General features: G+C 40.6%; 1 protein-coding gene across 1 annotated transcript in view; it reads left to right on the top strand.

The window, feature by feature from the left end:
* The window catches only part of ASB4 (ankyrin repeat and SOCS box containing 4), a 59,531-nt gene that overhangs the window by 2,480 nt on the left and 39,089 nt on the right, over window positions 1-17,962 (top strand). Inside the window, exon 2 of the mRNA XM_036115681.2 lies at window positions 7,001-7,300. Coding sequence (XP_035971574.1) covers window positions 7,001-7,300 — 300 coding nt within the window. The remainder of the gene's footprint in view (window positions 1-7,000; window positions 7,301-17,962) is intronic.

Here is a 17,962-nt window from a genome sequence, read left to right on the forward strand (position 1 = left end):
ACAGCATGATTAATTTTCATAACATAAACAAACCTATATAACCAGCATCCAGATGTGGAAACAGAAACGTTATCTGTTTACTTTTAAAGTGTGAGAATCTTCAGGTTTTAGTTACTTTGTGGCTTATTAAGCACGACAACGTTTAAAACCTATAAAAGATACCATGCGACCTTTAAATTTGCTTGTGTGATTAATAATGTAATCTATATTCAACATTTCATTGTCCTGCAGAAGATCAACAGGGGGACAATTAATCTCAAACCATTTTTACTTCTTTTAGGACATACAGCATTTTTCATAGAATTTCAAAAAGTGACCACATTTTTTTCCCTGAATATGGTATGTCTAAGTTAGTATACAAGTCAGTTCATAATTTTTGGAAAGACAATTCAGAACTCTGTTGGCAAGGAAATCAACTTGGGGCCTAAACACTGCTCCCCCAAATCCACCATCTAATTGGCACGCTCACGGAAGCAAATGTAAAATGTGGATTCTGTGAGGAAGGCAGAACAAAGCATCTGGAAATTCACTTCTGTTTCCTCATCCCACTGAGTAGCTTCTCTTGCCCATGCAACAGAGAGCGGAATTCCAGAGCTCAGGTTCAAACTGTGGGTCCCGCCTAGCCCCAGCACCTAAGAATGATTCTTAAAGTTAGAGAGCTCTTGTTTTATTTTTTAAAGTTATGTTAGACCTCATCATCAAATCTTCAGATAAAATCATGTTTTATTAAATGAAGAAAAAAAAACCTGTCTCACACTTTGGAAAGCAAACATTACAAACATGCCGGCTGGCATTTGGGATAACCCCTGCAGGACAGCAGGGACATGTGTCTCTAAAGCGAAAACAAGCAAGCAAAATTCCATCTACCAGACGACGGCTTTAAAATGGGAATGGCGTGAAGAAAAGTTAGATACACAAACAACTTTTTAACTGCCACACGCAGTAAGTCGTTGTGAAGTCAAGGGATATTAATGATAGAAAGTTTCCCATGAGCCAAGCGTGCAGTATCCAGAGTGAACGCAGGATCTGTAAGAAAACCCAAAGCTATTCATATGGGTTCTCACTAGTGATTCCTATACTGGAAACGTGAACATCTGTAAAGCTGTTTCCAAAGGCTTTTCCAACTACATATTTCGATTCTCTTTCAGATGCATGCGTCTTAGCGCGTTAATGATACAGGCAGAATATCATACTTCTCTCTTGGGTATGAAATTCCCTAGTCAGCAAGGTTAATCAGAGTCCTTTTATTAATCAGTGTAATGCACTTTAAGTACTTCGTTTATGGCCCACAGCCGCAGGTTCTTTGGTTGGTAGTCATATTTTTAATTAAAATAACCAATGAGTGATTTCACTGGAAAACTTTCTGGCAGGTACTTTACTAGTAACAACTGCCTTCCAAATATCTTGAAAGCTCTGATTTCCACTCTCTTAATGAATAATCTCTTTATCACCTCATTTTCCTCTGTGCCAGAAATTCGCTCTCCTACTTTCCTATTACCATCCTAAGGGTTCTTTTCCCTTCCTGGATGTTCAAACTTTTTTTCTTTTAAATGTTGCATTTCAGGCTGACTTTTTTTCCCCTCTCCTGGGGGAGCTCTGAGATTTATCCTGAAAATATTAGCTATTAAAAGATAGCCAAGAATTGTGCTTTAGTCTATAATCCTTCAGGACTGTGTAAATACGTGGACACAGGCAGAGCAAATGTCTGCTAATCCAGCCACGAGCGGCGTGTGTAACCTTTGGCTGTAATAACAGAGGCTTCTCGTGTGTGGGGTTCTTTGGACTCAGACAACATTATAGCTGATAACTGTTGCAGAGCCCAGGCTTAGCTGAAAGTTTACCAGAGATGTGTACATCCCCCCCAACATGGAGCAGAATCAATCCCTTCTTCCAAAAGATAGCCCAAACACTAACCCTTCTCTCTTTACCGTATTTCCTGAGCAGAGGGCTTTCTACTCAGCTATTCAGGCCTATCTCTTTGGTTTCAGATTTAATTAAATACACACACACACACACACATACACACACACACACACACACACACACACACACACATGATTACGCTGAATATCTTTGTAGGGGTAAAATTTCTAAAATCCTTCTAGAACTTTTGCCTACAAGTGCTGCTGGTTTGGGAGTGCAATGCAGGCAGTCAGCAGATCACCCGCGGCCGTTTAAAGATTAGGGGAGACCAGAGTTTGAGTTGATCTGTCCGTACCGGTGAGACAGGCATGAGCACTTTATGCTACTTAATCTTACCCTTATTTGTAAAGCGGAGACTTTGTCAAGACCCTCTCCAAATCCCCTGCCTGCCCATAATCTATGATATATGAAGGGGAAATGATATAAACAGATGATGTGTCATGGTTTGGGGAAGGTGAAAAGTAACTGCAGATACTATAAATCTACGTGGGCATGGCCTGTATTTGAGAGTCCCTGTGGGGTTTTTGCCTAGGGGAGGATCCGTAGTCTCTTCTCAGTTAAAGCCCTCGCTCAAGCGGGGCTCTTCGAGCCATCGCAGCCCGCGCACCGCAGACCTGGGTGGGGGGACAGAGTGAGTGCCTAACAGTTTTAGGGAGGCAGAGGCTTCTTCACTCCCCTCTCAGGGGCTTTGTTCCCAGATTCCAACCCCCCCCCGCCCCCCGCCGGCCTTTGTGCCCATCTGAGCACACAGAAGGCAGCCCGGCACCTGCCAAGGTGAGCAGAGGGGGGCTCTTTGAAAAACAAATGCTCAGAATTAATCACATTCTAGGTCCTGAAGCCCTGGGATAATTCTGCCCCGGAAGGAAGAGTGTACAAAGTGAAGATGCCTGATGAGTTAACTGTAGTTCGGCTAAGCTGTCCCTGTTGGAGCTTCTATGGTAGAGGACAAGTTCTGTAGTTCGGCTAAGCTGTCCCTGTTGGAGCTTCTGTGGTAGAGGACAGGTTCTGACGCCTTGGCGTTTCGGTATTAACACAAGCATGTTGATCAGTGCTGCCCCACTGTGGTTTCTGGGGGTGGCTTTACCGCAGTTTTGGTCCCCAGAGTGTAGGTGAGGTGGAAAGGACGCTCTTGCTCCTTCCCACACTTGGTACAAAGCGACCTGTGGCTGCAGCCTCATTTTAAGGTGTGAGGGCACAAGGGGTGACTGTCCATAGCCTCCTTGCTGTGGGCTGCTCCATTCGCTCCAGAAGGCTTCCCTGCTATGCCTGGCATCGAATGATCCAGAATCCGGCCCCCCCAACCCCCCGCTCCACACACACACACACACACACACACACACACACACAGATGCACATACACACCACCATCAAAAAGTTCTGCACCGCGGCTTCAGGATACCCTTCGGTGGGCTGTGATCTGTATCTGACAATCTGTCCCCTTCCTATTTCTCTATTCAGCTTCTAGGGGCACCAGCAAGGGTGTCTTGTTGCCAACCCCCTACACACATTTCCATCTAGGAGAGGTGAGTTGTAGGCACAAGTTCATCTGGGTGGGGGTGGGCTGAATCCCAGGACCTGGCTGTCTCCGAGGCTGATTTACTGGTTAATGATTATGACCAAAGAACAGGCAGAGGCAAGGGACTGAGAGACTAAGGACGACTGATGCACGGAATAAACGGGGCAGGATAGATTCTCTAGGTGCTACTGGGAATTTAGGAAGAAGAGAAAACATCCACAAGCAAATGCATTTCCATATCAGAGATGTGGCATATTATAGCTGAGTGCAGGATCTGCTTTCCTTCCTCGTGATTTGTGAAGCAGGCTTGGCGCTAAAACCTATTCTGCTTCCACAAAGACAAAGACAGATGGAAACCCTGCATTGCAGATATCCTGAGTCCATTAGCTTGGACTGAGGCGGGCGACTTATGGCTCTAGCAGCCTGAAAAAGTGGCAGTTTTCTCATCTGGAAAATGAAAGGCTTGGACTGGATAATCTCCCTCCAGCGCTAACATTCTGTGTTTTCTTTGATTTTACATCAAAATGGTGTTTTCTTAATCAGCTCTCTACTGCTTCCTTTCTGAGATCATTTTTCTTCCCATTGCAGAAGCAGGCACGAGTTTCCAATCAGTTGGTGCACAGAGCTGCCAAATCTTTGCTGCTAATCAGCAGGCAAAACATACTCCAGTTTCCAGATCTGGAACCAGCTTCTTTCCAAGACAGTTAGAAGAGACTGGCTTTGCAAATTGCTCGTTGAGGAAATCTGAGCGTTAAAATGACTGATTAAGTATTGGTGTTAATGTGATTCATTCATTATCAAAAGCAGGTTGCACACCACAGAGCTTGAAAACTCTGCTCAGAATGGAGATTCAATGTACATAGCTAAATAGAAACATATAAATGGGTACACACACATGTAGTGTGTGTGCCTATCTGTTTGTACACACACACACACACACACACACACACACACACATTACAGGCACAGGTTGATAATGCTGCAGCCCAGAGGTCTGTGATACTATTTGTCTCTGCAAGAGAAAAGTTCCTATCAACAAACACCTTCTCTTCGCAGTGTCTGGGATCTCAAATTCGTATCTTAGCCCTTAGTTCTATTAGTTGAATACAGATTCCTACATAAATTCAGATAATCCTAAGAGGGTCACACTTTAAAAAAATCCTCAGTTCATTAGACTTTAGTGTGAATTAACTTTGGATTTCTTTTTAAAGAGGCGATGTGGTTAAGGGGAGAGCTGAGAGGGACGGAAAGTCAAATGGCCTTAGAATTCTGAATGGAATGAAAAAGGTGTGTGTGTGCGTGTGTGTGTGTGTGTGTGTGTGTCTAGGGTGGACAGTGGGCTACAGAAAAACAAACTTCAAGTTGGGTTCATTCATTCCCTCAGGATTAGTCAGCATTGTACACGACCCTATAATATGGCCTTGAAACTAAATTATCTTTCCCCCTCTGAACAGGGGGACAATAGTTTATTTTAATTTCACTTATTTTTACAAATAGTTATACATGCACAAGGTACTGAATTTAAAAGCTCAAAGGAGGCATCCAAGGATGAGTAAATCTATGTCCTTGTCTCCCAGCGCCTAGTTCTTAGAGGCCACTGCAGTAACCAGTTTCTTGTTTGAGGTGTCAGTAAATATTTTCACATATGATAGCATATTATGTACATTGGTCAGCTCCTGTTTCTCTTGCTCAATAATATATCTTGAGATTTTCCCATATCAGTATACATAGAATAGCCCTCTTTATAATGGCTGTACAGTATTCGATTGCATGGATGCACCATCATTTTTTTTTAAACAGTCTCCTGTTGATGAAGATTGAGATTGTTTCCAATCGTTACCCATTAAGAACAATGCTATAGTGTGGTGCATGTTCTTGTCCACGGGCCAGGTTATTATAATTCCTGAGAACTTTATACTTTTCACAGAGTTCAATGCAGATGATGTTCTTGGAAGTTGGGCAATACAGTGGCCCTTAAAGAGCATGTCACGTGTGAGTGATGGTACTTGTAGGATAAATACCCAGGAGCAGCACGTGTGTGATGTTTCTCACTTAAATGAGAGAATTTTAATACCTGATCGCCAGGCCCACTTGTAATGTGGGCCTCATCCTCCGAGCGCCCTCCAGATGCTCAGCACTGTTGCCCAGAAGTATTCCCAATATTCTAGATTTATTCTGACTTCATCTAATCAGTAACAAATACAACTTTTACCCCTTTTGTTTTGGGCCCTGCACTTTTATTAACGTAGCTTAAGATTGGATTAAGCTTTTTGCAGCTCCATCCCCCTGTTGGCTCCTTTTGAGAATTCTGTCAACTCAAATCCCTAGGTCTTTTCTCAAATAAATTACCATTAAACCATCTTCCACTTACCTTGTACTTGTACAGTGGAATTTTATAACTTAAAAGCAACCTTCTGATTTATCCATGTTAAAATATGTTTTGTTGTTTCAGCCCTAGAGTCCCTTCTAAGCTGTTGAGTTATCTCTACATCTTCATCTGGCTATCAGTATTTTATCTTTTTGAACTTATTTTCCATTACCCACTCATAGTGAGCTTAATGCTATGGCTGTAGGTATTGACACTGAAAGAAGGTTTATAAAGTTATGTTTGTTATGGCTTGTGAGACATATGAGGGAGAGAGGGGGGAGGGGAGAGAGAGAGAACATTTCCAACAACTAATGGGAAAAATTTATCTAAGATCTCAGTTCTAGGAACAGCTATGCTTCTCCTGAGCAATTAATTTGTATATAGCTTGTGGGCATAGTTAATTGTGCAATACATCATGTTTTCCTATTTATTTTGGCTGCTAGGAAGTTCAAAGGCAAATTTGCAATGTGGTTCTAGTGTATAGGACACGGTTTATATTTTGTGTACAGATCTTAACCCTTGGCCACTTTTTTTTTTTTACCTACATTATTTTTTTTCCTTTGCCCTTAGATAATTAAAAAAATCTTGTATTTAAAAAAAAATCTTGTGTAAAATTTGTGAGTTGCCTTAAGTTCTTCTTATCAGTAAGAGGTATTGTAAAAACCAATAGGCAGGCAAATAAAATCTTGGCAAGACAAATTTTTTAAAGACATCGAATACATTCATACCTCCGATTGACAACAACAGCAACAACTATAGGGCAAAAGAACTGTGATGGAATAAAAGATATAATCTTGTAACTAACAGCTTCAGAATCATTCAAAACAATGATTGGGAGTTAAAACAATAAGAGTCTCATGTAACTCACCATGTAAAATAAAATGCAATCCCATAAATGAAGGTCTCAAACCCAAATGCCTTGAAGGGCCAGGAAGATAAAGTAAATAAAGGAACGAGGTAATGGAAAATACTGGAAACAGAGAGACTCAAGAGTGCCTGTCCCACTCAAGTATATCCAAGTATGCTTCTAAACTAGACATTTGCAGACCCATTGGTTACTAGTTTACAACTTCTGAATCACTCCCCCCTCCAGTTTTATAAATGTGACCAAAGTAAAAGACTTTGTAAAAATTCTCACAAAACAGAAAAATCCTAGGCCAAGAACTTAAACTTTCTTTCTTTTTCTTGTTCAGGTTATTGGTTGCCTAGTTATAAATTAAAGTCTTCCTGGGCAACAGGCTTGCATCTCTCTGTCTTATTTGGTCACGTGGAATGTCTTCTGGTGCTCCTGGACCACAATGCTACAATCAACTGTAGACCCAACGGGAAAACGCCTCTTCATGTGGCTTGTGAAATGGCCAACTTGGATTGTGTTAAGATCCTCTGTGACCATGGAGCAAAGCTCAATTGCTACTCCTTAAGTGGACACACAGCTTTACACTTCTGTACAACTCCCAGCTCCATTCTCTGTGCCAAGCAATTAGTTTGGAGAGGTAAGCCTTTCTGGGTGGCTGACATTGTCATCTATTTGCACACTCATGGCTGTGAAACTTGGTGATCATTACTTTCTTCAGGTAATGTAGTAGGGATCCGATTTATAAGTCTCAAACACATAAGTGTGTATATATATATATATATATATATATATATATATATATATATTATATAGAACTATATAAATGTGTGTGTTGGTCCAGGTAATTTCAGTGATGATCACATTGGAATCATTATTTTTTTTCATTGGAGGAGGCTTATTAGTTTACACATTTATTTAACAAATATCTATTTAGCTCTTATGATGTGTCAGTTAATTTGCTAAGTAACTGAAAAAAATAGTTTCTGCCCTCAAGAAGCTATATTCTAGTAGGGGAGATAAATACTAGCAAAATAAATTCATAAATATATAATAATAAATTGGGAAAAGAGCCAAACAGGATGTTATGAAAGAGAATGTCAGGAGTCAACTGTTATAACATGTATAAAGACTACTGTAAGGATACGATGTGTGAAGCTGAAACTTTATGAATGAGAGGGAGCTAGCCATTAAAAAAGGAGCCAAGGAGAAGAGGAGTCCAGGTATAGAGAATAGCACGTGCAAAGTTGCTAAGGGAGCAAAACACCTGGACTATTCGACACAAGAAAGAAGGCCAGTGCAGTCAGAGTATCATGGGTGTGGGGTGGGTGGGAGGGACAAGAGGGTACAGTGGAGTGCCACACGATGACATTCGATGTGTTGGGTCATATACAGCTTGCTGGGGGCCAAAGTATGGGGTTTAGAAAGGGAGCCACAGAAAAGTTTTAAGCAAGGCAATGACATGGTGTAATTTTCACTTAAAATCATTATTCTGACGTTAGGCAGAAATGGGGTTGGAGGAGGCCAAGAATGGAAGCAGGGAGACCAGCAGCGAAGCCATTGCAACAGGGTAGGTGAGAAGGGATGATGATTTGCACGAAGGGGCAAACTTGGATAGGAAGATTAGAAGATGGGTTTGCAATATATTTTGGAAGCAGAGTTAATGACATTTGGAGATGGATTATATGTGGATGAGCGGAGAAGGAAAAGGAAATTTCAAGTATCATTGCCAGGTTCCCAGCTTTAGAAAGTGGGTGGATAGTGATGCCATTTTTTTAAAAAAGATTTATTTATTTGACAGAGAGGAAGAGAGCACAGAGGGGAGGGGCAGAAGGAGAGGGAGAGAGTCTTTAAGCAGACTCGGCTCTGAGCATGGAGCCCGACGCGGGGCTCAATCTCATGACCCTGAGATTACGGCCTGAGTCGAAACCAAGAGTCTGCTTAAATAAATTCATAAATATATAATAATAAATTGGGAAAGGAACCCTACAGGGTGTTATGAAAGAGAATGTCAGGAGTCAACTATTATAACATGTATAAAGACTACTCTAAAGATATGACATGTGAAGCTGAAACTTTATGAATGAGAGGGAGCTAGCCATTAAAAAAGGAGCCAAGGAGAAGAGGAGTCCAGGTATAGAGAATAGCCCATGTGCAAAGTTGCTAACTGACTGAGCCATCCAGGCACCCCGGGATGCTATTTTTTAAGATGGGGAGAGTTGAGGAAGAAGCATGTATGTGGGCAAGATCACTAAATTAGTTTTTTAGGGGCGCCTGGGTGGCTCAGTTGGTTAAGCGTCTGACTAGATTTCAGCTCAGGTCATGATCTCAAAGTCCTGGGATCATGGGCGCCTGGTGGCTCAGATGGTTAAGCGTCTGCCTTCGGCTCAGGTCATGATCTCGGGGTCCTGGGATCGAGTTCCGCATTGGGCTCCCCGCTCCTTGGGACCCTGCTTCTCCCTCTGCCTTTCTCTCTCGCTCTGTCTCTCATGAATAAATAAATAAAATCTTAAAAAAAAAAAAAGTCCTGCGGGCGCCTGGGTGGCTCAGTTGGTTAAGCGACTGCCTTCGGCTCAGGTCATGATCCTGGAGTCCCTGGATCGAGTCCCGCATCGGGCTCCCTGCTCGGCAGGGAGTCTGCTTCTCCCTCTGACCCTCCCCCTCTCATGTGCTTGCTCTCTCTCATTCTCTCTCTAATAAATAAATAAAAAATCTTTAAAAAAAAAAAAAAAAAAAAAAGTCCTGGGATCAAGCCCTGGGTCAGGTTCCTGCTCAAGGGGGAGTCTGCTTGTCTCCCACTCCTTCTGCCCCTCCCCCTGCACGCGCACACTCACTCCCTCTCTCTCAAATAAATAAATCAATCTTAAAAAATTAGTCTCTTAAAAGTCAATTTATAGAGGTATAATTCACACACGGTAAAATTCAGTATTTTTGAGAAACACATAGTCATGAAACCATCACCACAGTTACTTCAAAAAGTTCCCTGGTGCCCTTTATAGTTAATCCCTTCACTTTACCCCCACCTCCAGCAACCACTGGTCTGTCTTCTGTCCCTATAATTTTGTCTTTTTCAGAATGTCATACAAATACAATATATAGGCTTTTGGGTCTGTTTTTTCCTACTTAGCATAATGCATTTGAGATTCATCCATGTAGTTGCGCTCACCAGTATATCAGACCTTTGATTGCTGAGTAGTATTCCTTATATAGATGTAACACAATTAATCTGCTCCCCAGTAGGGGGACATTTGGATTGTTTCTAGTTTTTTGGCAATTTTGAAAAAAAGCTGACATAAACATTTGCATACAGATTCTTGTGTGGAAATGTTCTCCTTTCTCTTGGGTAAATACCCAGGAGTAGGATGATGGGTTGTGTGATAAATTTATAAGAAACTGCTAAACTGTTTTTCAACCTAGTTGTACATTTTGCATTCCAACCAGGAGTGCATGAGTTCAGTTGCTCTCCATCCTTGCCAGAACTTGGTAATGTCATATTAAAAGAAAAATTTATTTTAGCAATATGAATAGGTTTGTAATAGTATCTCATTATGATTTTAATCAAAATTCCCCTAGTGACCAAGGATGTATGAATATGTATTTATTTGCCAGTTGTGTATTTACTTTGGTGAAATATCTGTTCATATCTTTTGCTCCTTCTTTTTAAAAATGGGTTGTTTGTTTTCTTATTATTGATTTGTGAGAGTTCTTTATATATTCTGGATACTAGCCCTTTATCAGAAATGCGGTTTGCAAATATTTTTATTCATTCTTTGACTTTTCATTCTTCCTGTCTTTAGAAGAGCAGAAGTATTTATTTTTAATAAATCCATTTATCAATTTTTACCTCTTCTGGCTTATGCTTTATGTATCCTACCTAAGAAGTCTTTGACTAATCCCAGGAACAAAGATTTTCTCCTATGGTTCCTTCTAGAGGTTTTATAATTTCAGGTCTTACTTTTAGGTCTTTGACTCATTTTGCGTTAATTTTTGTATATGGTATAAAGCACAGGTTGAGGTTCAGCTTTTTTATACATGGATAAATTATCTTATCTATCCAATTGTTTCAACATCATTTATTGAAAAGACTGTTTTTTCTCCACTGAGTTGCCTTGGTATCTTTGTCAAAAATCAAGTGGCCAGATATGTATGGATCCACTGATCTATCTATCTTTTTTTTGCTAATGTTCTATTCGCTTGATTGCTGGAGCTTTATATTAAGTCTCAAAATCAGAGTGAGTTTCCCCAGATCAGTTTTAAACGTGAGAAGTTTCAGATCGCTCTGAGACCTCAAAGTGAATGAGTCCAAGTTGCACTTGACATAAACGTATGGATTGCGGAAGAGAGCTCTGGACTAAAGCTGTAAGTTTAAGAATCGTTGGCTTATAGATTGTATTTGAAGCCAAGGGAATCAATGAAATCACTTGGATAAAGAGTGTGGCAAGAAAAAAGAGAATGTAGGACCAAGACCTGATATATTCTTACATTTAGGATGTTAGCAGGATGGAGAGGGGCCAAGGAGATTGAAATGGATTGGTAAGTGAAGTGAGAGAAAGCCCAAGAGCATTTTTGGCATCATAGAGAATAAGAAAGAGGCAGATTCAAGAAGAAGGAGGTGGTCAGCTGTATCGATGGCTACTGAGTGATTTAATTAGGTGTTCCTTAGATTAAGTGACAGAATTATCACTGACAAAAGCAGTTAGGGTGAAATGGTGGGCGTAAAAGCCAGATTCGAATGGTATAATGTGTGAATGGGAGGATAAAAGCTAGGGATGCCGCATACAGACAACTGTTCAAAAAAGTCTGGCCGCACGTGCAAGCGTGAGAGTAGCGTGATTGCTGAAGGGAGCTGGGGGCACGCACAGCAGAGTGTTCTGTAGTTGGAGATAAAAGGAAATGTTTGTGTGCTGAAGAGGATGATTCATAGAAAGCCAACAGTTGAAAATGCACGAGACAGGGTAACTAAAATGTTCAAATCTTAGAGGCTGAGAGGGTGAAATCCAGAGACTGTGAGATACATCCTCATTTTTAACCAATGGGCCAAAGTAAAGGATGGCTTTAAAACGCCAGAGTGTTTACAGATGTGGTGGTGGTGAGACGCAGATCATATCTGATAGCTTTTCCCCCTCAAGAATGGATAAGGCAAAGGAAGTCATCAGCCAAAAACAAGAGCAGAACGGGTGGAAATTTTGATGAGAGTGGGAAGGGATGGAAAGGTCATGGGGGAAAGATTAGGAGAACAAGCTTAAAGATGCCAGGGTCTTCTCAACCTGTGAGAATCCAAGGGGGAAAAAAACCCGTCCAACTTCCTCTCCTTCTTGCCTGCCCGGGGGAGGGGAGGGTCTAGTGCAGAGACACATGGAGAGGGGTAGGTGTCAGTTGGGACCGAGCCACCTACAGCACGTGGCCATCACCACTGCTCACACTGACTTACACATTTAGGGTTTTTAGATGTCGTTTTAATTTTAATTTATATTTTAATTCATTAATTTAAACTTTTAAGTTTTTTTATTTTTAAAATTGTTAGAAAGTTAAGACACGATATATTTGTTTAATTATTGACTTTTTTTTTTAAAGATTTTATTTATTTATTTGACAGAGAGAGAGAGAGAGAGCTAGAGAGGGAACACAAGCAGGGGGAGCGGGAGAGGGAGAAGCAGGCTCCCCGCCAAGCGGGGAGCCCATGCGGGGCTCGATCCCAGGACTCTGGGATCATGACCCGAGCCGAAGGCAGACGCTTAATGACTGAGCCATCCAGGTGCCCCTAATTATTGACTTTTAATATTGCTACCTTTTCATTGGGACTTCATGAACCACAGACTGAGAGTGAGCTGCCAAGCCTTTCACTCCTCAGAGGCATCACCAGAGGGAATCTCATTCCCCAGAGGACGTGCTTATTGCCTGTCCCCTTTATCCCTATTGACAGAGGGAGACTACCTGAAGATGAGAAGGAGTAAAGAGGTAGGGAGAGGCCAAGGAAGCCTCCCTGTAGGCTGCCACTAATGAATTAGGCTAATAATAATCAAGGAGGAAGAATGGAAGTCCATTAAAGATAAACTTACTCTTAGATCCGTGGCATCAAAGGCCAAAGCCACAAAGAAAAGAAAGATGAATTCGAGAAAGCAAAAATATTCAGTGTTCGAGTTGCAAACAGGTCCTAAAATAAAAAGGCTGTCATAAAACTGGAAAAAAATGTTTGAGACTAGATGGACAAAGGTCCTCTTTATAGCCTTCACATAGAAGGAAATCTTTAAAATTAAAGTAAGGAGATTAAAAACTAAGAGAGAAAAAGAGAACAAAAGACCAAGAACAGATATAGGTATTTCAGACCCCCCTGCAAAAAAGAAGTATATAAACAACAAATAAAGATAACATAATGATCACCTGCCCTGATAATCAGTAAAATGTTCATTAAAATGAAGGTGCTTTTGTTGTTATTTATTACATTAACAAAGATACAAACGATGACAATACAGATGTTGCCAAACACAAGGACGTGCGTTCACACACTCTTAATGGGACGTGAATGGGTCTGCAGGGCGATGGCAAAAGCTCGAAAACTTTTGTAACTCAGATGTTCTGCCTCTAGGACTTAGGACTCACTCTGCACCTTTTGGCTCATATGGGCCCTCATTTATGTAGGGTCTCCAAATCAAACTTTGGGTTCTTACCTCAAGGTTATACATTGAGTCCAAGAGATAACTGATGAGAAAGAAAGAAGACATTTATCATGTAACAGAATTGGGCTTGGTTGTACAGTCCGCAGAACACTGGGAATGAAAAGACTTTCTCACCGTTCTGTAAGAGTCTTCAATAGAGTGCAGTCATACTGTGTTTTATTTTATAATTTTTGTATCAGAAGCTTTGACTGGTTAAAGAATACATTCAAGGGACGCCTGGGTGGCTCAGATGGTTAAGCATCTGCCTTCGGCTCAGGTCATGATCCCAGGGCTCTGGGATCGAGCCCCACATCGGGCTCTGTGCTCAGCAGGGAGCCTGCTTCTCCCTCTGCCTGCCTGTCTGCCTACTTGTGATCTCTCTCTCTCTTTCTCTCTGTCAAATAAATAAATAAAATCTTTAAAAAAAAAGAATACATTCAAAATATACATTGGCATTTTTCATTTTTATATATATTTAGAGTAAAAAAAAAATCGCCTAATTTATTTTTTGCCTGGAATCACTTATATTACTGAAAACTGAAGAATATTTGCATGTCCAATAGAAAAAAATTTTTTGAGGATTTTATTTATTTATTTATTTATTTATTTATTTATTTATTTATTTGAGACAGAGAGAGAGAGGGCACAAGTGGGTGGAGCAGCAGAGGCAGAGGGAGAAGCAGAGTCCCCGCTGAGCAGAGAGCCTTACGCGGGGCTCGATCCCAGGACCCTGGGATCATGACCTGAGCCGAAGGCAGACGTTTAACCAGATGAGCCACCCAGGTGCCCCTTAACTCATTATTATCCACATTGTATGCAGAGTCATCTAGGTAGGAAGTGTAGGAGTCCCAAATGTGTATGTCTAGCTTTGGTGATCCTAAATTTATGTGCACCTAAACACAGAATCTCAAAGTGTATAAAGCAAAATCAACCTTTTGTTGATTTTACTGCAGTTATCTGAACATGCATCTCAAACACTGAAAACCCTGAAAAAAGCAGAAAGACGGAAATAATAAAGATAAGACCAGCAATCAATGAGATTTAAAAGAAAAACAGATTTTAAGAAAGGTTTATCCATTGTATAGAATATTATTCAGTCATAAGAAATAATGAAGTCCTGATACATGCTACAATATGGATGCACCTAGAAAATATTATGCCAAGTGAAAGAAGCCCGACACAAAAGGCCACATATTATGTGATTCTATTTATATGAAATAGCCAGAAGAGGGAAATGCACAAAGCAGATTAGAGTTACCAGGGGCTGGGGGAAAATGGTAATGGGGAGTAACAGCTTAATGAGCATGGGTTTCCTTCTGGGGGGATGAAAATATTCTAGCAGTTGATAGTGGTGATAGTTGCACGATATTGTGAATGTATTAAATGCCACTGGACTGTATACCTTAAAATGGTTAAAATGGTAAATTTTATGTTATGTGAATTTTACAATAAAAAATTAAATAGAGGGGCACCTGGATGGCTCAGTCTGCCTTCATCTCAGGTCATGATCCCAGGGTCCTGGGATCGAGCCCTGCATTGGGCTCCCTGCTCAGCAGGGAGCCTGCTTCTCCCTCTCCTTCTCTCCTCCCCGGCTCCTCTCTCCCTCAAATAAATAAATAAAATCTTTAAAAAAAAAGAGAAGAAAAATTTTAAGCTGTATTACCTTCATACCATATAGAAATTAAAGATTATGTTGTAAAAAATGCTCATTGACATGGAACAATTTTTAAAAAGAAGTTTATAAGAGAGTATAAGCTTATTTTTCTAAAAAGTATATATAATTGTGCATATCAGGAAAGAATATCCAAATTATCAGAGTCAAACCTGAAATTGTAGCTAATGTTTAGCTATAGCTAAGCAACTTCAAAAAAGTAAATTTGTTATTTTAGATCCTTACTCCTAGAATCACACATTTTTTTGTTTTGCTTTGTTTTGTTTTGTTTTGTTTTGTTTTTTAAAGTGTGGTGCCTGGAGAATATATCAAAAGCAAAACACATTGTGAATCAGATAAATGAGGAAAATTTCACCCATTTTACAGATGGAGAAATAGAAGGAAAAAGTAGGGCCTTGAAGTAGGTCTCGCAGTCTAGAAACTCTAGAAGCCTGTGAGCATCTTGCATTCTTTCTTTTGCATTTTTACGTCTTCAGCCTCTGGACAGTGCTTGGCTCATAGGAGGTACTTGGCAAACGGTCTCTGACTGATCTGGGCACGGCTCCAGGAGCCCTGAGGGCACGGATGGGAACTCCGGTTATCTAATAAATGGACACTGTTATGTTCATGGTTAATGAATGAAATGTGGTTGCTGGTCAGTTTCATCCTCTCCATCTCTGGGGGGATAGTTGAGGAATGGATTTTCTCTCTCTTGGATTATGTTGTAGGCACTTTGAGAAGTCACATACATCACTTTGTGGCTGGACAGAGGGAATTGAGACAGCACACAGACAAGGAAAGTGAGTCAGGCTAACATTAAACTCGGGGACCGGAGAAGTCCATTAGAGGGAAAACCAATGCCATGGCAACTGAAAACCGATGTAATTTCATTTGCTACTTAATGGACTCTTTGTAGGAAAAAGTGCTCTTTGTGGAAAAGGCTAATTGAGGCCAAAAAATTGCATGCAATTTTCGCTTAAAGGATTTTCCCCTATTTTTTCCATGTTGCAGAGCCTGCTTTGTCCCCATGCAGGATTTTGTCTGCTATTTTTCTGTTTGCCTTTCTACTTAATGCCCCCCATCTTCTGGCCTTTGTTTCCTTTGGTATTGGTATAATAGTGCTCATCAGTTGAGAGGGCTTATTTACCTCAGTGAAAATGTCCTCTCCGTGAATCCTGCATTTCCCTACGAATAAAGAGAGTCAGGTCAGGTTTAGCTGGCTGAATAGCAGTATATTATTTCTACCTATTCCCTTTCGTAAGAGGAAAATGAAAGCTACTTGCTTTCCTCTGCATGAAGCAAATCCTGACAGTTGGAGGAAAAATGTGTTACTGCAGGAAAGCCATAAAAATTCAAATGTTTCTTCCCAGAATGTAGTATGAGGGCAATGTAAAGGAGACCCTGCTTTCTGAACGACGGTCCCCTGCTACTTGGTGTGAGGACAACACAAGTTACCCGCATGTTAGGAAAGCCCCGTTCGGTGATGGGAACCTAGCAAGGCGAGATGTCATGGGACTTCCCTTTAGCCAAGAACCAGAGATACTGGCTCGATAGGCAATCCCTGTCCCCAGTCGGTCACCCTCCATGTCGTTCCAGCTCTTAACGTTATATGTTGTCACAGCACAAATCTGACCATCCTTGTCGTTTGCAAACAACTTTGGGGATTTTTGCCCCATCTGCCATACGGTTAGTAACATCTGTGCAATATGAATTCGATCTTTTCTTCCAATTGACATTACTTATTAAATTCAATTTTAAAAGAAATTGGGTATCACTATAAAAATTGATTTGTCACTCTAAAAGAGAGGGCAAGATCCCTTGCCATACATAGAACGTAACAGTAACAGTAAATAACGGGCGGTGAAATTCTTGACTTCCATCTGCCCAGAGACTCTCTTTTCTCAGATGGCAGAGAATGACTCAAAAGCCTCATCTTCTGGTTGCTATTTTTTTCTTTTTTTTTCTAGAAACATTGTCTTCAGTGATTCTGCTCTGAATGAGTGAACTTGAAATTTATTTGGAGGCCATGTCGCCTACCCAGTCAGGTAACAGGCACTCCCAGCCCGTTAAAGAGTGGCCCACATAAGATCACAGCACACTGTGGGTGACACTGCCTTAAGCAGTGTTTTCTAAAGTTGATGGTCTATTTAGTGTGGATTTTAGAAGCATCCCCTTTAAAATCAGGAGTGAGACAAGTCTGCTGCCTTAGCTACGATTTCAACTCTGTCCTCGAGGTCCTTGCCAGCACGAAGAGAAAGCAAAAATAAATAAGATGTATGAAGATGGCAAAGCAGGAAGCAAAACTGCTATTATTTCGCACAATATGTTTGTCTACATAAAAAAATAAACAACAAGAAAATCTAAGGTCGAATGGTTAGAATTTGTAATTGAGTTCAGCAGCGGTACTGCATTTGCGATCAATAGCCAAAAATCAATTGTATCTCTGTATATCAGAAACAAGAGGCAGGAAATTATTATGTAAGAAAAGATACATTTATATACATCAGGAGAAATTTAAGGGACCTAGAAAATCTATTCCACAAAAGCGTGGAAAAATATAAAAATGGATGAGAAGACATTAAGAAGATACCACAGTCAAGGTTTATTATGAAAAATGTAGTTCTTGATGACTCCCACCTAAGTGGCAGCCACTTTCACTTCTTTTAGCTCATTAGTTTGGTATTTATCTCTATATTGCTAAATAAATACCATTTATTTAGGCATAAAATTGAAAAGAATAACTAGCAACATAAGCAATTTCTGATAATCTATTTATTTATCATAATGGAAGATGAGGCTCTGGCTCTTTTTCTACACCCCGCTTCCCCCATACAAGTACCTTTCCCATCTTCCATCCTCACAATATCATGACATTATAACCACAAGGCTTGTGGTAAACTGGGATAACTTCTCCTTTGTACATTTTATTTTTCCTGGAGTTGTCTCATTTTTTTGCTTAGTTTCCTATGGATCATCACTATTTTAACCCCAAACT

The sequence above is a fragment of the Halichoerus grypus genome, chromosome 12 (assembly GCF_964656455.1).
Source record: "Halichoerus grypus chromosome 12, mHalGry1.hap1.1, whole genome shotgun sequence".
NCBI lineage: Eukaryota > Metazoa > Chordata > Mammalia > Carnivora > Phocidae > Halichoerus > Halichoerus grypus.